Consider the following 26,218-nt stretch of genomic DNA (forward strand, 5'->3'; position numbering starts at 1 on the left):
GGCAAAAGCGCCAATAAATGATCTTGTGATCAGGAAACAGCAAGCTTTGTGAGATGGAATAAAATAACAGATCGAGAGATAAGATAGTACCTAATATATAGGTGGTATCCAAAAGTACCACCTATATTTTGGGGTTCTTCTGGTCCTGCGGGGAGTACAGACTCCATCAGGTCATGGTCACCTCACACTGATAACGGCGAGAGAGAGAGAATTAGTTGTTAGGAACCTTTGTCAAAAACAGACCCCCACCTCCTCGCCCCCGGTGTGCACCTAATGCTCTTAAAACGGATTGGGGAGAACGTAATCTGCAGCATGACGGGGTTTTGGCTGTAAGGCACGCGCTCCCGGGACCAGGGATGAGATCCATGCAGCAGAACCAGCAGGGTTCCTCTTGAAGAACAAGAAGTGTTTTTGTTTGGTTTTTTTTTGTTATAAATCAGTATCAGTGCAAGAAAATACAATTTGCCCGCTAATCGCCAGTCAGAAAAGTAATGATAAAACTATCTCATTTTAATTACACTTGAGATTTATATTTTTTTGCATGCAAAACTGATTTTTCCACCAGGGGCTCGATTGCAAATGAAAGGAAAAATGCCCAATGCCGAACCCCAAATGAAGAGAAATTGGCCAATTTTTTTTTCTAAATCATAAAAATAGGCAAGATGCTTCTCTCTGTGTTCAGGAAATCAACAAATTAACCCCCAAGAGTTTTGTCTAAAACCTAAAGGTATGTGCTAGAATATATAGAAGTTACATACATCTGGCATAATGGTAACCCAAGAAATAAAATGGTTAAGAACTGAAAAAAATATCACATTGAAATAGACAATATTTCAAAATTGTACATCTGCGCAGTTGCAAAGTTTAGGAATTGTTAACTTTTGTAAGTTTGGTCGAACTGTCCGTTTTCATTATTCCGCAGATTAGTGTGAAAGCCCTCAGCAAATCAGGGGCTTTGTGCTAATACAAAAATGACCGTGGGTATCGATTTCTGAACCTGAGTGTCTTCATCTCCTCGGGGGTCAACGCCATAAAATGAATTCCCCTTAATTTTTCATTTTTTCGGAAATAATTTCCAATCAGGTATTTTGTTATCGCCCAATAATTACCTCATACTCCTCGTGATTTTTCATTTGTTTTAGTCGAATTGTTCTTCCCGAGGCGATAACGATGAATTTTTCCGTTCTGCGTTGGTGTGCATTTCCGATAACGGCCACCAGGGGGCCGGGCGAGGCCCCGACGCGAACGCAACCTGTGAACTTTTCCGAGGTGATGTTTTACGGCCTCCTCCCGTTTCCGTTCTTCAGGCGGAGTCATGAACTTTGCGTTCCATGCCCTCGGCATCTTCCATCGCCACGGGCGACAAGCACACACACACACACACACACATGCTTACTCATTGCCAGCGTGACTAGAGGGCCTCGTACGCTGAATTAGTAATGTCAATTTTCAAAATAATGTGGGGCAGGAGATGAGCGGGTCTCCCGAGGAGTTCCCAGGGCCGAGGGAGACGCAGGAAGTGAGAATGGGAAACAAACCGTGACAGCGGTTTTCCTTCCTGTCTGGCCCCTGAGCCGCTCCGCTGCGTGGAATATCAACACCGGCTCACACCCAGGAGGGGCAGAAGAGCTGAAACGTAACCCCGCTTCCAATTCTGAAATGGAGGAGAGAAACCTTCAGAACGATAGATGTGAATCCTTCGAGGTTCCGAGCTCATTTTGAGCCGTATCTTATTTTGACACTATATGACCAAAAGTATTCGATCACCCGCCTTGACTCGCGTATGAACTTAAGTGACATCCCATTACCGATCCAAAGGGTTCGATATGACGTCGGTTCAACCCTTGCTTCTTCTTCTGGGAAAGCTGTCCACAAGGTTTGGGAGTGTATTCCTGGGAATTTTTGACCATTTTTCCAGAAGTGCATTGGTGAGGTCACAAAGTGATGTTGGATGAGAAGTCTCAGTCTCCCAAAGGTGTTCTTTGGGGTTGAGGTCAGGACTCTGTGCAGGCAAGTCAAGTTCATCCACACCAGACTTGGATCTTGCTTTGTGCACAGTCATGTTGGAAGGGCCAGCTCCAAACTGGTCCCACAAACTTGGGAGCATGGAAATGCCCAAAATGTCTTGGTGTGCTGAAGTTCCTTTCACTGGAACTAAGGGGCCAAAAACAACCCCAAACCATAATCCCCCTCCACCAAACTTCACACTTGGCACCATGCAGTCAGACAAGTACCGTTCTCCTGGTGAACGCCAAACTCAGACTCGTCCATTAGATTGCCAGACGCGATTTGCCACTCCAGAGAAGGCGTCTCCGGCGTTCTTTACACCGCTGCATCCGATGCTTTGCATTGCACATGTTGACATGTGACCTGGATGCAGCTGCTCGGCCATGGAAACTCATTCTATGAAGGTCTTTGTGCACTGTTCTTGAGCTGATCTGAAGGCCACTGCATCAGTTTACATGGCCTACCACTTCGTGGCTGACTTGCAGTCGTTCCCAAACACTTCCGTGTTCTTATAAACCAGCTTTTTAGGAGCGAGGTGGCATCCTATCACAGTTCCACGCTGGAATTCGCTGAGCTCCTGAGGGCAACCGGTTCTTTCACAAATGTTTGCAAAAACAATCTGCATGCCGAGGTGCTTGATTTTATACACCTGTGGCCATGGAAGTGATCGGAACACCTGATTCCGATTGTTTGAATGGGTGAGCGAATACTTAAAGCCATACAGTGTACGTACCTTCGCTGAGTTTATTTAGATATTTAAAAAATGAAAATGTCCAGTGCTGTATTTTCCTCGACAGAAAAAAAAGAAACACGTCGTCGTTCCCCCGGGGTCGAACATGAATCGGTTAAAAGGGAGAGCAGTTCAATGACTCTGTGTCGCGGCTGTGGAAGCAGCCAACGTGAAGGTGATAAAGGGATTAACGCGGATACTTTCGCTTGCCAACAAAGTGCACGGGAAGATAGGAAGAGAGGAGCCTTTTGTACCGACGCTCGCTTTAATTAGGATTACTGTAACTTCAAAGTGCTCCTAATCTTTCCTTTTTTACACAAAAAAAAGAGGAGTGGGGGGCTCTGAGTAGCAACAACCCCCTTCCTCATCCACCTTGTCGCTCGTCTAGTCGTGAAGAGCCGGCTGGTGAGCGGCTGGGCGGTAAAACCTTCTCATCAGTCGCAGACAAGCTGTGAGACGCCGTCGGTCCAGATGTTCAGGAGACTCGTGGTCAGGAGACTCTTCCTTCTCTTTTTGTAATTGTTCTCTTTTATTTTCGATGTCTTCTCGTGGTTTCAAGCTGTTCTCTTTGGCCTTTGATCAGCTTGGCGTCCTATTTTTACCGTGTTTCCACTTTGTACGATGAGGCTTGTTAATTAGACTCGCTCGGTAAGTTTTAGTAGAGACTGAAGAACTATGAAAGGAGCCAAGCCCCTTTGGCGTTTCATGAGGTAAAAAAAAACATGGTTCGATAATCCAGGGTTACAGGGAAGCTATTTGGATCGATTGAGGACTCTCAATGAGCCCCCTAGTGGTCGTTGCCACTGTTGCCAATGTATATCAAATAATGATGTGGAGTCTGGAGGTGGTTTGACCTACATTGCAAAAAAAAAAAAAAACACCGTAAAATAGAAACTAGACAGATATCGGCAGGAGCTGCATTGTGTCTATGCAGATCTGGGAAAAGCTTCTGACGGGATGTCAAGAAAGGAACTATGACGCTGTCTGAGGAAATCCGGAGTGGCCGGTATGTGAGAGTGGGTGCAAGACATGTATGACAGCTGTAGGACAGTGGTGAGGTGTGTTCCAGGTTTGGCAGAGGACTTCTAGGTGGAGGCGGGAGTCCATCAGGGATCAGTAGATGGCAGGCTGACCGATCAGGTCAGACAGGAATCTCCACGGACCGTGATGTTTGCAGATCTTGTGATCTTGAGTGAGTGCAGGGAGCATGTAGAGGAACATCGAGAGGGGCGGAGGTATGCCCTGGAAAGGAGGGGAATGAAGACGGAATAACAAATAAGAGGGACCAAAATGGAACAGTGAGGTAACATGGAGTGGAAATAAAAGTAGGTGGAGCATTTTGAGTACCTGCGTTGGTCAAAATTCCAGAGCTGCGGAAAGACTGTCGGGTGTGATGAAAGAGTTTCAGTCAGAATGAAAGGAAAAGACAGATGGCACAGCTGGAGAAAAGAAGAGGACCAGGAACGAGTCCATCGGAGGGACAGCACGTATTCGATGTTCTGGAGATACAGTCAGACTGAAATGGATGGAGGATGCTGAGGTTGGAACTGCCAGGCAGGAGGTTCTAGAGGAAGTCCAGAGGAGGAGATTTATGTATGGAGGGAAAAGGACAGGAAGTTAGTAGATGGATCCAGAGAAGACGGTTCGATGGAGGCGGGTGATTGGTTGTAATGACCTCTGAAGAGGAGAACCCGAAAACAAAGAAGAAACAAAAACGATGTAGTAGCGACGGTAGCGGCAGTGATCGTAGTTTCTTTTAGCTTCCATCAGAGAACAAGTCAAGTGCAGTCCTGGTTGCTAGGCTACTACGTGGCTGCCGTCACCGTGTCGAAAACTAAACAAAAACAAAACACCAAACATATTTTGCAGGCAGGAGGGGGTCTTTGGACGTGAATAGAGTGTGTTTATGGGATTGTTTGAACACCGTCGTCACACACCTACACAACAACAGTCACCCGCTGAGAGATGTGTGTTTGTCGCCTCGTCGTCAGCACAGCCGAGAGAGAAAGTTTAGGGAATCTTTTTGAGGGGAAACAAAGGGATTGAGTGTAAGTATTTCCACATGTAATATTATGAAGTTCACTTCGAGACAGCGCATGTTAGATGTTTTGGAGAGAAGGTCAGAGAAGCCAGACTGAGATGGTAGGGTCGCGTACAGAGGAGGGATAGCGATTGGTTGACGGATGCTGGGATTGGAAATCAGGAGGAAGACCAAAGAGAAGATTGATGGACGCAGTGAGAGAGGATATGAAATGATTTGGTGTGAGAGAGGAGGATACAGAGGATACGGTTAGACATGTCGATTCACTGCGGCGACCCCTGAAGGGAGAAGCCGAAAAGAAAAGAAGAAGGTATGATAACGCGGGTGTCGCACAAAGTCACATGTTTTTATTTCTTTTACACATTTCAAGAAAGGTTGCTTTCATTAACCTCTATTGACTTATTGTCTATCAATCTAGATTTAAATCAAGACCAAATCTCCAAAAGGATCATCTTCACTCATTCTTTAACGTGGCTGCTCCTCGTTGGACCCTGAGCGGCTTCCGTTGCGGAAGAGATGAAAAGTGAACTCAAAAGAAGAGAAATAGTGTCCTCTAGTGGAAATTACGCCCAGTTCTTCAACTCAGTAAAAGTATTTATCCTCCCACAAAACTAACAGCAACAATCATAATTATAATAATAATTAATCCAACTAATAATTTAGGCAAAGTTTGTTTTTTTATTCAGATTTATCTGATGTATTACATAAATGTCTGTCCCTCTGTTTCAACACAACTTTTTATTTAAAACCAAGAAAAGAGACTCACCGAAGATGCCCGGCAGCCAGAGGGGTAAGTTGTTGAATTCCAGCCAGAGGCTTTTTTTTTTCTGTCGTTGTTGTTGTTTTCCTCCGCAAATTCCCTCCGTCCCAATTTCTGTGTCGATATAATCGATATCAGCTTTGACTTCAACTTGAAACATTGCATTTGTTTCCCAACCAACCTGCAGAGGCCATTTCATTTCTTGTTTCAGCACGCCACAGCATCGCCCTGTGGTCAGTGATACACACTTCACCTCAGGTATCTGAGAAAACCATTTTAAATGTGTTTAAGATGTTGTGAAACAATAAAAGTGATAAATTGTGGGCTTTAAAGGTTTTCTCGTCCGTTTCCTGAGTTTGGATCACTCAGGCGGTGCTTCTCTGACAGGGTGTCCTTCCTGGAGGTTCATTTTCTTTGCTGACCTTTGTGACCTGGAAATACTTTCCCCGCCTACTTCTGTGACCTGGAACGACTCCCAGCGTTCCTCAAGATCCCTTCAAATTCCGTCGGTACTTTGACCCACTGATCTCATGAGCCAAACTGGCGTCATGTGACTTAAACGTCTTTGTATTTTAAATTATTCTTCCAGGTTCTCAACTTATCACACAAGTAAACCAAATAAACACTGCCGTGACCCGGATTCGAACCGGGGTTGCTGCGGCCACAACGCAGAGTACTAACCACTATACGATCACGGCCAGCCACCACACATTGACCTCAAAAGCACAACGCCTAGCATTCTGCTAGCATGCTTCTTGCGTGAGTGCAGGATTAGCTGTATAGATAATGACTGGATGCTATGTCATGAATGTCATAGTCTTTATAGAAGTAAGAAAGGACTTATCTTGCTTCACTTAATCATTCGTTCATCGACTAGCGACCGACAGCTTTTCAACATTGTCAAACTGCAAATGTGTTGACAAAAATCTGCCGTGACCCGGATTCGAACCGGGGTTGCTGCGGCCACAACGCAGAGTACTGACCACTATACGATCACGGCGAGCCACAACATACATACATCTGCTGCTCGATGCCTCGTTGATCTTGTCAAGCTAAAGCAGCTACTTCTGCTAGCATTCCTCCTGCCTGGGTGCAGGATGAGCTGTATACATAATGGATGCTAATAGTTTTTGTAGTCTAAGAAAGTACTTGTCTTATTTAATTGATTCATTTGTTCATTGGCTCAACGAGTGTTGGACGGCTTGCCAACATTGTTGAACTGCAAAAGTCCTGCCGTGACCCGGATTCGAACCGGGGTTGCTGCGGCCACAACGCAGAGTACTAACCACTATACGATCACGGCGAGCCACAATATATATATATGACTGTCTTTCAATGTCAGCATTATGTTGTAAAGCTAAATGCGCAGCAGGTAATTCTGCTAGCATGCCTCTTCCCTGAGTGTTGTATTAGCCGTATAGATAATGAATGGATGCTAATAGACCTTATAGTATAAGAAAGGACTCGTCTCGCTTCATTTGGTTATAACTGCGATTAGTGGCCGACGGCTCGTCAACATCGTCGAACTGCAAATGTGTTGACAAAAGTCCTGCCGTGACCCGGATTGCTGCGGCCACAACGCAGAGTACTAACCACTATACGATCACGGCGAGCCACATCACTCACGACAAAACATACATATTTATTTTGTCAAGGGTGCCGAGAAGCAGCAATTGAATAATAGTTCTCCGATTGATCCACCTACGTAATTTTGGTTTCAGTCAAGACACAGATTTGACTTCATTCACTGGCTCAATTGATGACTTTAATTTTACTTATAAAGATTTTTATAATTTACCTGTTTACCTCCTTTACACTAAAACAAAGGAAAAATTTGGACTTATTGTTACTTCTAATTAATAATTTTACTGGTTGACATCAAATTAGGCCATATGTCGCCCCCGGACTAAAAAATATTTTTCAACCAAGTCGAATTTCTTTTATCCGGCTTCCATCCTGGACTCGGCAGCGGATGTGTGTGTTTTTTTCTTTTCCGACTCTTCAACAAGGAGGAAGCCACCGGAACAAACAATGAGACGAAACAGGGGTCGAACTGTATTGTTTTCGGGGGGAATTCGTTTATTAATCAAGAGACAACATCTCATCTGGAGGACGAAAGAGGAACGTGGAGAAGTTTAAACTCTTCCCCGCGGCCGTGCTCGGGTCAAGGTTGACGTCGCCTGATCGCCTCCAGTGGGGAACGACGGTAAATTCAACATGGCCGCCGCCGCTTAGATGACTCCGCCCCCTCAGTCTGTGGCAGTCTCCTCCTCAGTTGATGGTGGTGAAAATGGGGTCCTTCTGCATCAGCACGGAAATGATGGAGGTGGACTCCAGGGGCGGGACGCACTGGGACGACAGCGTGGAGGGGAAGTCCAAGACGACGGGCTCGTCCTGGCCGGGGATCTCCGGGTCGGGCCTTCCGGAAGGCGTAGCGGCTTTCGTGGGATCGGCCGGGTCGTCGGGGAGCGCGGGCGGGGGCTGGGTGTCGTCCAAGGGGGGCAGGATCAAATTGAAACCCAGCGGGTTGCTGTGGGCGGTGCTCTCGTGCGTGTGGTCGTGGTGATGGTGGTGGTGCTCGTGCTCGTGCAGGTGGGCGTGCTTGTGGTCGTGGTCCAGCGCCAGCTCGTGGTCGTGCTCGTGGGTGTGCTGGTCGGCGGGGTGCTGGTAAGCGTGGTGGTGGTTGGGGGAGTCGCCGCTGTGGTCGTGCGCCTTGGCGTGGTGGGCGTGCACGTGGTCGTGCCCGTGGCCGTGGTCGTGGGAGTGGGCGTGGGCGTGGCGGTGGGGGCTGCCCGCGGCGTGGTCGTGGGTGTGGTGGTGGGCGCTGTCGTCGGCGTGCTGGTGGGTTTTGTCGTGCTGGGCGTGGCTCTTGGTGTGGTCGTGGACGTGGTCGTGGGTGTGCGTGTCGTCCGCGGCGTGCGCGTGGTCGTGGTCGTGCGTGTGGCCCTTGGTGTCGTTGTGGCTGTGGTCGATCTCTCCGCCCAGCAGGTGGAGTTTGTGCTCCCTCAAGGCAGCCTGGAGAACAAAATGGTCTTCATTTTCATCCGTGATAAAGCCTAAAATACCCAAACTCCCACTACTTTGACATGAAATAAAATTAAATAAAATCGCATAAAATAAAACAAAACGAAATAAATAGCATAAAATAGGGTACAATGATATAAAGTAAAAAAAAAAAGAACATTTAATAGCGTACGATACAATAAAGTTAAATAAAAGAGCATAAAGTAGCATATGATAAAATAAAGTATAATGAGAAAGCATAAAATCGTGTAGTATAAAATGAAGTTAATCAAGAACATGAAATAGGGCACGATGAAATTAATTAAAATAAAAGAGTGTAAAATAGCGTACGATAAAATAAAGTTAAATAAAAGAGCATTATATAGCTTGCGATAAAATAAATTTAAACAAGATATCATAAAGTAGTGTACAATAAAATAAAGTATAATAAGAAAGCATAAAATAGTATATGGTAAAAATAAAGTTAAATAAGAGCATAAAATAGGGTAGGATGAAATAAATTGAAATAAGAGAGGGTAAAATAGCATATGAGAAAATAAAGTAAAATGAAAGAGCATAAAATAGTGTACAATAAAATAAAGTTAAATAAGAGGATAAATTAGAAATAAAATAAAAAACAACAAAATGCAACCAAATAATAGAAACGATTAACCTCCACTAAAAACAGAAACTTAGACTTGTCCTTGAATATATTATTACTATTACTGTTATTATTATCATTATTTTCCAGGTCGAACATCAGGTTTATTCAGCGAAGCAGCAAATCGTGTTGCTGCTGCTCACATTGTTGCCACGGTTACCACCAAACCCTCAGCCACAGTCATGTGGAATAGTGGTGTTACTGATAATAATTATAATAGCTATTAAATTCATATGTATGTAATATGATTAATATTAGCAATTATTATGTAATTATATATGTTATTGTATAATATTTCTGTAAATACATGATATTATATAATATCTATGAAATTATCATATGTAATTATATATAATTATATAATATTTCTCCTGTTGAAAACAGAAATTGCGCTTTCTTTCGGTCCTTCTTTCTTTCCTTCTTTCTGACTTTCTTTTCCTCCGACTCTCACCTCAGGCTCGTAGATCTCGCAGTCGACCGAGAGTCGTGTCTCGCCGTCCATCGGCGGCCACTGCGACGCCTTGCAGAAGCCCTTGTGCTGCAAAGGGGGAAGAGGAGGAGGGAGTTAAAACAGGAATATTTTTATCCCGCAGGGGAAAAACAAAACACACGCAGTGTTTTAAAAATTAGTGAAAAAATAATAAAATTCAAAAGATTTTTTTTCAATGATCCTCATATTTACGTATTAATATTTCTTCCATTTGCATGAATAAATGAATCACTGTCTTTTTAATTAATCCATTAACCAATTGATTAATTTACGTATATCTCTGCAACCAGGGCTGCAGGGCCGCTGGGGCCTGTTTATGTATTAGTTTATTTATTTTTAGATAATTGCCATTTCCTGCTTCCTTTTTTTTTCTAAAGTAGCCAATTTTACATCAAGTCAAAATAAAAAAAAAGATCATTATTTCATTTTACCAAGCATCTTCTCAGGACAATTGTAACTGTAATTTGGGGAAAATATCTGTACAATATTTCTCAAAATATAATCATTTATTTTATTTTTTGATTTTCAAGGGGAAAAAAAGATTGTTTTATTGCAGACGATGACATGATTTTTAATTTTTTTTTCCAAACACAGAGGAAACTTTTGTCCTTGAGAGGACAAGAACACAAGTGATCCATCTGTTATTATCGTCCGTAATCGGAAGTGTTTATTTTTCGACTCACGGCGAATTCGCAGTCCATGTTGGGGCAGTTGTCGGGGGTCTGGGTGTCCTTGGTGCAGGTGGTCTCCTGGATGGAGAAATCTGCCGAGATGTGCATCCCCCCGGTCATCATGTCGTGCTGTTTCCGAGGAAACGCAGCCCACGTGACCAAGCGAACAAAGGAAAAAAAACAAAAACGAAGGAAACATGAAAATCACACCATCAGAAAGCAATGTCTTTAAATACCGGACTTGATCACATGTTGAAGGTGATTTGCAGCACAAGTTCCGCACAAAACAGTGCGCTATTTTTCTTTTTCACGAAATCACCATTTGATTCTTTGCGTTGCAATGATAATGTTATAATTTATAGTTATTAGTCCAACTGCTGATTTACTTATATCACTAAAACAGACTTTGGTGCAAAAATACACACATTTTTAGGAAAAAATAAACCGGCTGTAACAATTGCACATCAGTAAATTATATTTTTTTTAATTTCATATGGTCGTTATTTACTCCTATACAAAAGATATATTATTACTTGCATGGCAAAACATTTATTACTTTCTTTGTATTTTACAATTTTTTTTCTGATATTTAGATCATATTTCTCATTTAAGAGACATTGTAATGTTTATTTCAATCATATTAATTAATAGATGTATTTTGTCATTTAAAAATATTCTGCATTGCGAACTTTTCTGATATGAAGAAAAATTTTCGGGGAAATTTTTTAAATTATGTTTTTTATACACATTTTTTGGAAAAATTCAATTTAATTTATCTTTTTTTTTTACACTGTACGAAGAACTCTTTCATAAATTCACACGGCGTTTTCCATCAACCTGATTTTTGGTATCTCTTTCTTTTTTATTTTTATAAATGAATTACTATTATTGTGATATTGTTTTGAATTCTTATTACATTATTTTTTTTCCAATTCATGCACAATCTCACGTTTCGAATTTCTTATTCTGAACTGGCAAAGAAACCAAACCCTGAATGAGCCTTAAAATAAATGAACCCCCGGATATTTAAAGAATTATTTCTCCATCAGCTAAAATACTGATATCACAAACCTGCACTTTGTAACGCCGTGCGGCGGCGGGATCACCAAAGCATTAAAACCTCCCGTCCGGCGTGGCGCTCTTACCCCGGTCTTCGCCGACTCCACCTTCAGCAGGGCGAAGCGCTTTTTCAGATTGCTTTCCTTGTTGAACTTCTCCAGTGCCGCCGCCACGACACTCTTGACCTCGTCCTGGTCGACGCTGGTGTAGGTCGGGGCGTCGGGGAGCATGTCGATTACAGCTTTGGATGAAACTGAGGGAGGGATTTCAGAAAGTGTGTGTGTGTGTGTGTGTGTTGTTTTCGTTCCAGCATCTTATTTTAATTTTTATTTATTTTTTAAAATCTTTTTTTGCTTACCTGGTCTTGTGAAGCATCTGTACTTGTAGAGACGCACGACCCGTTTCACCCTGTCGATGAAGATGGCGGCTTTGCACTGTCCGTAAAACTTAAGGGAAAAAAAATAAAATAAAATAATCCTGATTATATCATGCTTGGGGACTTATGCAATAAATAAAAAAAAAAAATCAACATGATTTTTTTTTCAATAATGATATGGGTTAAAAAAAAACTGAGAAGCCACTGACAATATTTCAAAAATTATTAACTATAAAAGTGAAAATATCACAGCAAAGAAATCATGTTAATTAATATCAACATTTAATAATGAGCTATAAGGAAGGTCTGGTTGTACAACCAAGGATTTATTTCCTATTCCATGTTTAAATATTCCATTTGTGAATATGAAGATACTTTCTGATTACCATTAAAATTCTGATTTTGTCCTCGATAAAAGAAAAACAATCTCCGAAACATTAGATTTCCGCGCAACTTCAAACCCTTGTTGACATTTAATTGACAGTTAAATATCAGAAAAAGCGAAAAATGAAAGAAAGTTGACAAAAACAAATGTATGTAAAAATTCAAAAGCAAACTATAGACTTCAGTTTGAATTTATTTCTATTTTTTTGGCTTGGCTTTCTGATTAAAACATTCTACCATAATTAAGTATTGACATTTTATACACACACACACACACACACACACACACACAAATAGATTTCAGATATTTGTCATTGGTTTCCTACTGTTTCCAATGACAGTAAATGTTGGTTGCTTGCGTGTGTATGTGTATGTGTGTGTGTGTGTGTGTGTGTGGAAGAGAGAGCGCACCGTGTACTATTTGGAGCGAGACAATCATTTCAAAAGGGCTGGATTCAATCACAGTGCTGATAACAACTGGGCTCCTGCTGAATAAGGACTTTGTGTGTGTGTGTGTGTGTGTGTGTGTGTGTGTGTGTGTGTGTGTGTGTGTGTGTGTGTGTGTGTGTGCAATTGATTGTACTAACTCCAATGTCACTCGACCGGCAGGACTTGTACTCCCTCCTGCTGTGGACGCTGCAGTTGGTGCTCTGGACGTCCAGGGTCAGATAGAAGACCACGCCGTTATCCCCCTGAAAAACATGGATAATCCAATTAAATACTATCTATATATTTATCTTTATTATTATCATTATTAACATCAATATAATTACTATTATTACTATCTAATATTCCCTGCTTCGTTCATTCAGCTCCTAAAAAACTTGAATAATGAAAAAAAGGGCCTATTTATATGCCCGTTTCATTGCAACCAATTGAATTATTAACAATATGGTGGTTATTTGTTGTTCTTTTTTAAATAGTATAAGATGGAAAAATAGTATCCTTTTTTTATGATACATCAGGTAAATTTACATTAAAAAGAGAAATCGTCTACTTGCTAATACGACTTTTTTTTGAACAATGAGGTATTTAAATATTATTTAAATGTTTATTGCTTGTGTAACGCGACCTTACATAATGACATGAAAAAGAAATAAAATAAAATAAAATAAAATAAAAAATTACAGAAATAAAAGACATTTGTTGCATCATTGTGAATCAACTCAGCTATTTCTCGCAATTTCATCATTCAGTATTGCATTTGTATATATTAAAATGTTAATTGCTTACACAACGCGACCCTCACACTATGACATAAAGCCAAACTATATGAATGAAAATAAAATTAAATAAAATCAAAATTAAAATAACAATAAAAAATTCAAATATAAAAGACATTTGTTGCATCTCATTTTAAATCATTCAGCTATTTCTTGCAATTTAATTAAACGGTGCTACATTTATATATATTTAAATGTGAATTGCTTGCAGAATGCGACCCTTACACAACGAAATGAAGCCAAAATTTATAAATAAAAATAAAATAAAGTAAATAAAAAAATACAGATTTAAAAAGACATTTGTTGCATCTCATTTTGAACCAACTCAGCTATTTCTTGCAACATAATTATTCAGTATTGCATTCATATATATTTAAATGGTAATTGCTTGCATAACGCGACCCTTACATAACAACATGGAGCCAAAATGTATAAAATAAATAAATAAAATAAAATAAAAAATCCAGATATTAAAGACATTTGTTTCATCTCCTTGCCAGCTATTTCTTGCAATTTCATTTTGACAGAAATTGCAACATTTTTTTCTGTTTCTCATCAGTTCTTCTCATCGGGTTCCTTCACTCACTGTTGCCGTTTGCCTTTGTTTTTTTAAATCGGCAGTTTCTCGGCACGAACGCAGCGATGAGACGAAAATAAGCGACTCACGTGTTGGGTCAGGTGTGTGTTGGACAGCCGTCTCAGCGCCAGCACGTAGCCCTCCGTCCTGTCGAGGTTGATCTCGTTCAGCGCCAGCTCGGCGGCCTTCAGCGCCTGGGGGTCCGTGCAGGACCCCTGCTCCTGGGGGTCCACGGGCGCGGCGTGAACGTGCGCGGCGGCGAGCGCCAGCAGCATCAGTAGACAGTGCATCGTGATCCGACACGGTTGTGCACACGCGCGCACACACACACACACACAACACGGAGAGGAAGGAGGAAGATCCAGGGTGGAGGATGAGTGGGGGATCTTTTATAGCTTGCAGCTGGAGGGGGTGCAAACACCCCACCATGCTCACCCCCTCCTCTGGGTGTGTGTATGTGTAAATTCCCACACACACACACACACAGGCGACCCCTATTGAATGTTGATCAAGCCTCTTGCACAATGAGGCTTATCAGCGACTGTTTTTTTTTTTCGATCAGTGGGGACAGTCAGGGGGCCCCCGAGGTCACATGATCGTGCCGTTGGCCCCCCGGGCGGACCCCGGTTCAGCCGCGGGCCAGATGAGATCGGAGCCGTGGCCGGGGGAGGGGGATGATCTGACACAGAGTAGAGCCGGCGGCTACCTTTTTCTTTAATTATTCATATTTTGTGTGTGCACCTGTGTTTATATATGTATATATAAATCAAATAACAAATAAAATTAAATTAAAAATGAAATAAAATAAGATAACAAACGGCTACCTTTTTCTTTGATTATTCATATTTTATATGTGCACGTGTGTTTATATATATATATATATATATATATAATTATATAATTATATAATTATATAATTATATATATATAATTCTTTTAATATGTTTCTTCTTTTTTTTTTCTTCTTCTTTATTTTATTTTATTTTTTACTTTTGATTTTGGGGGTAATTTTATTTTTTATTTTTTTGACCTTTGTTACTGCTCCCAAAACAAGACAGGTTCAACTATCACAGAAGCTGTGGGGTAGAAATACTGTCATTCCCAGAAATACAATAATAATAATAATCATAGTAATAACAACAACAACAATAAATAAATAAATAAATAAATAAACAAAAAACAAACAAACAAACAAACAAACAAAATTTGCCCCAAGATATCCGTTGAAATATAAAAAAAGAATAAATCAATTTTCCATTTATTTTTGATTTTTCATTCTTTTAGCTTGCCTTTTTTTAAATCACCCCCAAAACTTTTTTTTTTTTAATTACCCCCAAAATAATAATAGAAAAGTAAAAAAACAGAAAAAAACAACAAATTTTTGGGGGGATATTTGGCCTTTTATTGGCAAAAAAAAGTACTTGCACGTGCACAAGAAATAAGTTGGAGTGCACAAATGGGCACAAATGGGCACAGTACTTTGTATACACAACTCATCTGTGCATGCATGCGGTGTTCCTGCATCGCTTTGACCTACTTTGGCGTCCCGTCCAGTTTCGCCAGTTCTGCGGTTTAAAAGTACACTCTGGAAAACAAAATCCTTTTGATTCTTAGCATTTCAATGATAATAGCGACAATAACAATGAAATAAATGTAGTTATTACTTCAACCGCTGCTTTACTTATATCACTAAATCAGACTGTGGTGTAAAAGTACACACTCTGCACCAAGGCTTTATTTGGTGGCCACACAAACACTGAATTCATGCACGTGTGTGTTCCCTCTCACGTGCACACAAACACATAAAAAATCTGACTTTAAGAAATACTTTGATATAGTCATAATGACTTCAAATTGCTCAATAACTGCTGTTTTATTTCATATGTTTTTTACATAATTATTATTGTATATTCTTTTAAAATCATATTTTTTAGTATGTATTTTTTGCTATTCCTTAATATATTATTACTTGTACAGTAAATAATTTATTCATTCATTAACGAATTCACAGAAATAAACGTTGAGAATTTTCTGATATTTGAATTTTTCTGTGTTTCTTAAAACACATTGTAATATTGCTTTTACTTGTATTGGTTAATTTATTTCGTCATTTCAAAAAAAATGGAAACATTTCTGATGTGTTGATAATTTTTTTTTTGGAAAAATCCTCTTTTTTCATGTTCTCTCCATTTTTTTAATTTGATTTTACTGATAGATATTTAAAAAAAAAAACAAACAAATTCCTCACCTTATAAAGGCAATTGTATTCTACTGATATCTTTTAAAATTTAAAATAATTTAACTTCTCTGATTAAACATTTTTATACCGTATTTGAATATATTTTTGATGAATTCACAAGGTCTTCTTCGCTGTTTTTCGTCTTTTTTTTTTAATAAATGAGTGATTATTATTAACATTTTTGTTTTTTTTTTTACAAATTTTCAGGTCATTTATTCTGAACTCCCACAGAAACCAAACATAGAATTGCACAAACCTTAAACCTCGACCCCAAAATAAATCAATGGCGGATATTCATAGAGGCGCCTCTCCCGTGGACACGTGTTGGTGAATCACCTGACCTTTGTCGTGATAAAGTAAAGAAAAGACACAATCACAGGGGTTAAATCAATATTTGCCCCGGCGGCCGCCGTTTTGCAAACCAGTTTCAGGTACAGTTACATAAAGAGGAGGGAGGACGGGAAGGTGAATTAAAAAACTGAAAGAAAAAAAATCAGTGTTTCTGCTTTTTCTTGTAAATGTAAAAATTGCAAGCTATTATTTTTTTATCATTTATAATTAGCAGCTATTTGCCACTTAAATTTATGGAACTGGGAGGAAAATTCAAAAAATAACACACAGTTTACAAACAACCATTCATGCACACACACACACACGCACACGCACACACACACACACACACACACACACACCTGCAATTGAACCGCCAACCTTTCGATTGGAGGGACGTCCTCGATGCCAACTGGTGATTGGTTGGGAGTTCGATGGAGGCGGGTGATTGGCTGTTCTGACCCACAAAGTTAGCTCGGTTTCAGAGTTGGAAAAAACAAAACGGCTTTTTGATGTTTTTGTTTCGGATTTTCCGAGAATTTTTCGCCGGTTTTCTTGTGATGAATTTTTCTTTTTTTCACATTTTATTTCATTGGATGTTAGTTTTTTATTTAGATTTTTAGGGATTCTGTGTTTTTTTTTTGGAATATTTGACAATGTTTTTAGATCATGCTATTTTTTCTTTTAATTATTAACTTTTTGACAATTTTCCATCATTAATTCTTGTCAAAGCTTATCTCACCACAACTGGACTTTACCTCTTCTATTGAATACGTCTCACCTCTAATCTGTGGGGAGTTTTGGGGATATATCTGCTGGGGTTGGTCTAAGTTAAGAACGCTTGATATGTTCATGAGGGAGTTGTTCTGCAGGAACCAGGTTGGAAAAAGTTGTTGAGTTCATCTTCAGGCTGCTTTAATTTTCAATATTAATCCATTGTTACTTTGTCTTTTTGCTGGTTTTCCAATTGTTCAGCTTAAATGTTCAGTTGGTTGATTTTTCTCTGAAATATTTTCAATGTTTTTATTTTATTTATTTATTGTAGATAAAATATTTCATTTTATCTACAATTTCTTTAATGATTTTGGTTCAATTTTCCGTTTTTTTTGTTGTTGTTTTTTTTGCAGTACTCCAGGTTGATTTTTTTTGTAATTTTTTGGGATATTTTGTACTTTCCACTTGTAAATTTCCACTTTTTAATTTTTTTTTTAAATTTGTTAAACATTCGTTCCATTTGCTTCGAATGCAGCGCCTGCAAAAAACAGGCGCGTGGGTGAAAAGAAGGAGGATGAGGAGGGTAAACAGATGAAGAAGGTTTACCTGAAATCTCAACAACCAGCTGAAGGCTGAACATCAGTCAAATGTCCCATTTAGTTCTGCGAAACACTGGAGGGTTTATTTAAGCACACACACACACACACACACACACACACACACACACACTCTCAGGCACAAAGGTGGTGCTGGCAGATCATGTGTGTTTCTACATGTCCTGCAAACAGTACAGGACCATTTTTAACCCTATAAGATCTCGATCAGAGATAAAAACTACCACTTACGACGGCAAGCATTGTTGTTCACCGCTAGTTTCCTCTTTTGCACATGTTTACACTGTTTGTATATTGTTTATATATTGTTTAGCAGCAACTTAAGTTCTATACTATTTATATATATATATATATATATATATATTGTTAACACTGTTTATTATCTATTTTATTTTCTTGCACTGTTCACTTTCTGCTGTAAGTTGCTGACATTTCCTCACTGTGGGATGATAAAAAGAATATTTTAATCTATTTTATTCTGAAAAAGTGCAAGCAATTTTCCAATTTTTTTTTCTCGTTTTTTGGAATTTTGGTGAAAATGTGAGTACTGTAATTTCCAGACTATTGAGCGCACCTGGGTATAAGCTGCAACGGCTAAAAACTAAACACTAGCACTAGCTGCTCATGTTGTAACATGAGATATTTACACAGAAACATTTTTTGTAACCTTTAATTGAATGTATATCGGTAAAATCCACAAATACGAACTAGAATTTTTTTTTCCCGAACAGTGCCTGTAACATGGCTGATGAAAAAGATTAATAATAAATAGCACAAGAAAAAGTCCGTCCATTTTCTATCCCCGCTTGGTCCAGCTAAAACCTTTAAAGTCTTCTTCTTCGGTGTCAGAATTTAACAGTCTCAGAATTTCATGGTAATTTCATTGGTCCGATGTGACGTTGGCTAAATGTTTTGGTGATGTGAAGCTCGTTGGCGCCCCAAAAAACCATAGATTAGTCGCATCCTTGTTTAAGCCACAGTGTTCAACGTGTGTGGGGTAAAAATAGCGGCTTATAGTCCAGAAATTACAGTATGCTTCTATTGGACATGAATGAGGGGAGCAATACTTGTATGCTTCTGTAGGACATGAATGAGGGGAGTAATACTTGTATGCTTCTGTAGGACATGAATGAGGGGAGCAATACTTGTATGCTTCTGTAGGACATGAATGAGGGGAGCAATACTTGTATGCTGCTGTAGGACATGAATGAGGGGATCAATACTTGTGTGCTTCTACAGGACAAAATTAAAAGAATTAATAGTTGTATGTCTCCATACGTGGCCCTGTGAATCCTGCAAAATGACAGTTGGAATTGGCTCCAGCACCCCAAGTGCAGGATGGTCAAAAGGAAAAGTCTATCCATGCATCCATTTTCCATCCCTGCTTTGTCCTACAGCTAAAACCGTTATAGACATCTTCTTCAGCGTCGGAATTGAACCGCCTCGGAATTTCACAGTAATTTCATCGGCGTGATGCTCGTTAGCCCCCCCAAGAGCGTGGGGAAAATAGTGGTGGCTTATAGTCAAGAAATTACGGTAATCTCAAAACAAAAGGAATCACTGAGAAAGAAAAAAAAAATCTCTCCGATTGAAGTGACGCCCCGCCCTATGGCGCCGATTTTGCCTCCAGGCCTCGACGTCGCCCCCTTGTGGCGCTACTCCACCTCCGCCTCTTGTCCTTGTTGTCATTTTTTATTTACATTTTCCCCAAAGAGCGACAGCGGATCAAATCTGACGGCGGTCTGAGGAACGTCAAGTTAAGCGTGACCTGAAATAGCCGTTTCTGTTTAAGGAAAAAAAAAAAAAATCCAGGACAAAGAGACCACCATCACAGAGTGCAGCTGAGACATCCAAACACACACGCACAAACACACACAGCAGGTGACAAGGGACCGCTCGGCACGTCCACCTGCGTGGCTCAGAAAAAACAGAAAACACCAGAGTTGAACGACCTTAAAACTGGGAAAAATAAAAATAAAAATAAAAGTCCTCAGGCATAAAACCTTTGTCACTTTAATTTTACACACAAAAACAGAAAAATTCAAGCTGCTGGAAAGACGTGAAATTTGTTTGTCACAGCAGCGCAACAATAACAATATCAAGAAATATAGATAGAAGAGATGATAACAAGGCTAGGAACAGATAACAGAATGACACAGCGATAAAAATAACAGGATGAGAAAAAAATTTTAAGTAATTTTCTTATTGATATGTGAAAATATGAGTAGCACGGTGCATTAAATGATTAATAACGGGGTTAAAGTTAGTAAGAAAAGGTGATAAATCCATTTGTTTCTTGTGTGGGAGGAAAGCCCGCCCTCTAGTGGCCACAACCGAAAGTGCAACCTGATCTTCCTTTCATTCATTAACTACTGTACTGTCCTGATTTAAGTTAGAAAAATGATTATTTACAGGAAAACAAGTATCAATCTATTTAATAGCTTTATCAGAGTTAATGGAAAACATTTAATGTCGTGAAATTAGATCACTGAAACAAAAAGACTTTTTTTTTTGTTTTCCCCTGCTTGTTTTGTGCGTCCGTCCTATCACCTTCCTAATCTTTGTTACAGGCAGCCAGCACCGTCCCAGAAACAGAGTTTACACAACAGGAGAGGAGATGTGTTGATACCGTGAGGTTTACCTTTACAAACATTCCTCATCCCCCTCGCAGCTGCAGCAGCAGCTGCAACTGCGGCCCCAAAATGGCGGCCGTATAACAGGAAACATGAGCCGAGGCGACGGTTCTCAGAGGGAGCTTTTCAGAACAAAAAGGTGAAGAGCGAAGATGGAGGCGGTGAAATAATAATGATCTTTTTTTTTTTTTTTTTTTTTTCCTATAAATTCCTTATTTATTGGTGGGCGGAAATTCAGAACGTGAACACCAGCCAATCCATGCATCCGCCTGATGAGATACAGATTTACAGCCTTGGAAAAAATGACGGCGTCCCTTACAGGTGATGAAATTTTCGCCGGGGTAATAAACAAACAGATGAAAATCTGCCGTCATGCATGTGTATGTGTGTGTGTGTGTGTGTGCGTACACATCTGTCAGCGCTGCGCTTGCTGCTAAAATCGGCAGGTGTCCTCGCACAGAAACACAACTGTTAATCCCCCCAAAACAATCGCACAAGGCGTAACCGGGAACGTGCACGCGCCAGCATTGATTTAGCTGTGTGCCCACACACACACACACACGCACACATATACCTTATCTGTCATTGTACCCTCTGGTACTATTCTCAATGGCAATCTGTGACCGTCTGCGGCCGCGCACGTAGCCCCCCGTCAAGAGCCATAATGGCCGCCGCCGACGGGCCTGCGGTTCGACCCGCGGCAACGTAATGGAAACTGTCACTACAGTTTACTGGTCGCGTCACGGTTTTTTACCGTTACATTTTCAGCGCGTGCTCGAACCTGCGCCGCCGTTGCCAGAAAGTCGGCGACTTGAACACGGGAGGGAACAAGAGGGAGTTGAAGAACGCCATGTGCGGTTAATGAAAGCGCTTCCAGTTATGTAACCGTGAGTTCTGAACAACTATGGCGCCCGCTCATGAAAAACAAGCCGTCCGATTACGCCGTCGCTCTCATTATGTAACCGCAGTCTTTTTCCTGGGGCCGTAGGTGGGCGTTTGTTGTGAATCGGGGCAGAGAGGATGCTAATCGCGGCCAACGCTGAGGGCAGGAGGCGGGGCTTAACCCGAAGCGGTCGCCTGTCAATCAAAATACCCACGTCCAACCATTCACTCAGGTGGGGTCAGATTTAAAAAAACTGTTTATGAATTCAAGAAAGTAGCATAAATTCAGCTTTCACCGTCTTTCACTTTATCTACTGGTTTATGTGTTAGATCACTAATCAGCGTTCTCATGCAAGGTACATATTTGGTTAACATTTAATTTAATTTTTGTTGTGGACTGAGGCAAAAACACTTTTTACCCCAGAGTGGTCTTGTACTAAATTTGCCCGTGAACACTTGAACTTCACATACAGTTCAAAACCCCCCTTTTTTTTCATTTTTTTAGTTATCATATATTTATCCATTTATTCTTTCAGTTATTATTTACATTTTTTTCTTTTTTTTGTATTGTTGGTCTTATATTTTTTCTCTAACCCAAAGATGCAGCTATCATTTTATTGTTGTGCTATGTCCGCCTTTTTAATTTCTTCTTTTTTGTCTCTTTTAATTCTCTAAATTTGGTTGCACTCTGTGTAATGACAATAAATGTCAGGAAATACACAAATTCAGTGATATTTACTATAAATAATAAATATAAACATTATATAAATATGATATAATATATAAATAGTAAATAACAAATGATTGGAATCATCCAATAAAAAGATGTCGATCACAGATCAGTGGATTAATATTTACAATTTATTTACAATTGATATTTTATGTCATTGTGTCACTGATGCACAGGTTTATTATCATAAAGTCAAACAAGCCTTTAATTTTTGTCTATCCCTGCTTTCCGACCCGGAAAAAGGCGGTCGTGACGTCGGCGCCATTTGAAAATGAGAGATTCTGGCGTTTTCACAAGAACGGAACGCACATTCGTCCTGATTTTAATTCCGGCCGGCGTTTAAATCTTCCCGGCGATTCCCTCCGACCTTCGATCGGACACTCGAAAGATTCACGACCCGCCCCCTGCCTTCCTTTTGCGATGCGCACGTGTCGATTTCGCGCAACCCCTAAGGGGTCGGTGGAACGTGAGGGGAATTCTTATATCAACCTTAACCCTGTCTTTAGTGCTGTGTGTGTGTGTGTGTGTGTGTGGAGTTGTCGTCCTTCTGGATGTTAAGCGGTCATCTGTCATCTGGAGAGCTGCAGAGCTTGAGTGTTAAATCCACGAGGTGTGAGGTCGGCGAATTAAACCGGGTGGCGAGCGGCGTTTCCCCCCCGACGGCTTGACATGGACGCTCTGCCTCGACCTGGTTTCTCACTGGCTGACCTTTTCTCGACGGCGCGTGGAAAACGAAGCTTTTCTTCGTGCGATCGGCGCCATTCGGCCTCTGACTGACGAGCATCCTTAGCTGGACGCTCGCCCGCGGCGCCCGACGGAGGAAATGTCAGGAGGAAGATATTAAATGGTCTCCCGGGCGACGGGGAAGTCAGTCTCCCGTCCGGTTCAACATCAAGTCATTCATCCATTATTTGTCAGTTGTCCATCGTTCACCCTCTTATAGCACATGTCAAACTCAAGGCCCGCGGGCCAAACGTGGCCCGCCGCTTCATATCATGAGGCCCGCGAGAACGTCTTAAAAGATCAGATCGTCTCAAGATAAATTAAGATTATTTATTGATAAGATTTATTGATCCCCATAGGGGAAAATCCTTTGTAACAGCAGCAGTTAATGTCAAAAAAACAAAAACAAAAAAAAACCATATATATATATATATATATATATTTTTATTTTTATTTTTTTGAATGAAAAAATAAATAAATAAATATGCAATTTGCATATAAATATAAATAAAAAGACAGAAGATAGCAGAAGATTTATTGGTCATCACAGAGGAAATTTCTTTGTCACGGCAGCGTAACAGTTATGTCAAAAAATAAAAAATAAAACAAACAAACAAATAAATAAATAAATATGCAATACTCACATGAATATAAATAGAAAGACAGAAAATAGCTGAAGATTTATTGATCCGCATAGAGGAAATTTCTTTGTCACAGCAGCCTGACCGTTAATAATGTCAAAAAAAAAAAAAAAAAATTAAAAATGAATAAATAAATAAATACGCAATATACATATAAATTTAAATAGAAAAACAGAAGATAGAAAGTCGTCCACGAATAAATAGACAAAAGAGTTAAGACATGATATGTGAATGGGTGAAGGAGTGAGATAGTGGAAAATAAATAAATCATTGACAATCATCTACATTTCTCACAATTCATTAGATCGCAGTGTATCCACATCAACGTGTTTTTCAACAAGTGGAATTGAGAAATACGAATGACCCCTAAATGTTCAGGAAAAAAACAAAAAGTCGATGCAGTTGGAAGGTTGTTTCAAGGAAGCTGGGAATGCCTATGTAAACCAGGTCATCCCAAAAGTTGTTCCCTCGCCCCTATCGAACAACACCCACATTAGCATAACGACCCCCGTTGACCTACTTTCTGCCGATCGATTCTTCCATTTACACAACAAGCCACCATAACCTCGATCTGCCCAAAACCCTGTTGGCTATATTTGTAAACTCTTCACAGGTCATCGGAACTAGAGCGGCCTCTGGGATGAGGGCTGGACCGTCTTCGAGAGAAGAAATTCAAGTCCAGTTGCCACCACAAGATTTCAACAACCTCCACAAACAAGCATTCTAACTGTATTTCACACATTACATAGAGACATGATTCACCCTCTTCGTTCAAATGTTATAGAGACATACAACTGTTCACCCTTTCATTCACACATAATATAGAGACATGATTCACCCTCTCGTTCACATGTTATATGGAGACATACAACTATTCACCCTTTCATTCACATGTTATGAGACAACCTTTCACCCCCTCATTCAAACATCATATAGAGACATACAACTATTCACCCTTTCATTCACATTTTGAGAGACGGTAATTCACCCTTTCATTCACACATCACATGGAGACACGATTCACCCTCTCATTCACATGTTATATAGAGACATACAACACGATTCACCCTCTCATTCACATGTTATATAGAGACATACAACTATTCACCCTTTCATTCACACTTTAATTAGAGACAACATTCACCCTTTTCATTCACACATCATATAGATACATGATTCACCCTCTCATTGCCGTCGAGCTGCGGTGGCTTTCGAAAAAAAAAAAAAATAATAAAATATCACTCGAGCATTTAAAAGATGTTTCCCCCGAAATGTGGTGGATATATGGGGGATTAAATTGCATCCACGCAAATTTTCAAATTTATGAAAATGCGGAAAAATACAGCTAAAATACTAAAAAAAAAAGTGAGCCATGCTAGCAGCCATGCTAACATGTAGCGATCCAGGTTGGGTCCATCCGGCCAATCAGTGGCAAGCAGTGTGATGACATCACATTTTTAAGTTTGCTCAGCTCGCTTGAAACCCCACTGGCGCAAAATACTGGGTACTATTCATGACAGAAACGCCATTTGTACAGAAAAGTACCATTTGTTTTGCATCAAAATGACGCCTCTTCCGCGTTGAATTCAAATCGCCGTTGGTCGATGAGCACCTCACGACCCGACCGCTCTGAAATATTTATACCCGAAGTGAACAAAACCACCTGGAACCAGAGCGGGGCCGTCTACGACGATGATTTGAGAGCCGTGATCTGGACCCGAGCCCACCTGGACGCCGGACTCGCGTCTCATTCCGCAGCCGCTTTGCCATCAACCCTCTAAAATAAGCCCGCCGCTGGTTTCCACAGTGAACAACACACACGTCAAACTCATTTTCCACTGTGGATCACGAGAACTTCCTTCTCAGAGATTTCAGCGGTTTTAAAGCCAAAGTCTTTTACATAATTCATTTTTCTTTTAATTTCCAATGAAAATAAATAATCCCGCCCGTATACGGCAGCAAATCACATCACAATGTATTTCCACGGCGGATTTCAAAGGAATGAAAAAGTTCCATATGTTAGCTGAAGGAGAAAAAAAATAGTATGTTGTATCTTGGAAAATAACAACTGGCTAATCCCATTTGTATACGGCAGCAAATGATGTCTTGATGTATTGTCACGGCGGATGTGAAGAAAAAGTTCCATATTTTAGCAAAGGGAGGAAAAAGGATACGTTGCCTCTCAGGAAAGGCAGCAAATCACATCACAGCAGATTTTAAGAAAAATAAAAAGTCCCATATGTTAGCTAAAGGAGAAAAAAATTAAGGGTATGTTGTATCTTGGAATAGAACAAATAGCAAATCCCGTTCAGACATGGAGGCTAATCAGATCATGGCTGATTTTAAGAAGTTCTGTATGTTAGCTAAAGGAGTAGAAATAGTAAGTTGTGTTTTGGAATATTACAAATAGCAAATCCCAGCCGTATACGGTAACAAATTATGTCACAATGCATCCTCACAATGGATTTTAACAGAAAGAAAAAGTTCCATGTGTTTGCTAAAGGAGGAAAAAAAAGGTATGTTGAATCTCTGACTATAGCAGATCCCATCCATATATGGCAGCTAATCACATCACGGCTGATTTTAAGAAAAATAAAGAGGTTCCATGTGTTAGCTAAAGGAGAAAAAAAATGGTAGGTTGCATCTGGGAGAAGAACAAATGGCAAATCTGGTCCAGCAAATTAAGTCTGGATGTATTTGCATGTTAGATTTTAGGATGTTAGCTAAGTG

At 40.2% G+C, this 26,218-nt stretch overlaps 1 protein-coding gene and 3 non-coding genes across 4 annotated transcripts; all 4 read right to left on the reverse strand.

Moving 5' to 3' along the window:
• Positions 1–6,164: 6,164 nt before the first annotated feature.
• trnah-gug (transfer RNA histidin (anticodon GUG)) lies at positions 6,165–6,236 on the reverse strand. Its single transcript has one exon. It is a non-coding gene; the product is annotated as a tRNA-His (tRNA).
• A 230-nt stretch (positions 6,237–6,466) lies between these two features.
• Positions 6,467–6,538, reverse strand: trnah-gug (transfer RNA histidin (anticodon GUG)). The gene has a single exon. It is a non-coding gene; the product is annotated as a tRNA-His (tRNA).
• A 231-nt stretch (positions 6,539–6,769) lies between these two features.
• On the reverse strand, positions 6,770–6,841 carry trnah-gug (transfer RNA histidin (anticodon GUG)). Its single transcript has one exon. It is a non-coding gene; the product is annotated as a tRNA-His (tRNA).
• Positions 6,842–7,599: 758 nt separating this feature from the next.
• On the reverse strand, positions 7,600–14,477 carry fetub (fetuin B). The gene is made up of 7 exons (XM_086144895.1): positions 14,072–14,477; positions 12,770–12,874; positions 11,781–11,868; positions 11,509–11,675; positions 10,376–10,492; positions 9,654–9,740; positions 7,600–8,553 (listed from the first exon to the last, which is right to left on the reverse strand). The coding sequence occupies exons 1-7, from the start codon at positions 14,270–14,272 to the stop codon at positions 7,810–7,812; spliced, it is 1,509 nt and encodes a 502-aa protein (XP_086001021.1). The 5' UTR covers positions 14,273–14,477; the 3' UTR covers positions 7,600–7,809.
• Between the last annotated feature and the right edge of the window lie 11,741 nt (positions 14,478–26,218).

The sequence above is a fragment of the Fistularia commersonii genome, chromosome 1, assembly GCF_037954325.1.
Source record: "Fistularia commersonii isolate RoL2024-O1a breed Wild chromosome 1, RoL_Fcom_v1.0, whole genome shotgun sequence".
NCBI classification, from domain to species: domain Eukaryota; kingdom Metazoa; phylum Chordata; class Actinopteri; order Syngnathiformes; family Fistulariidae; genus Fistularia; species Fistularia commersonii.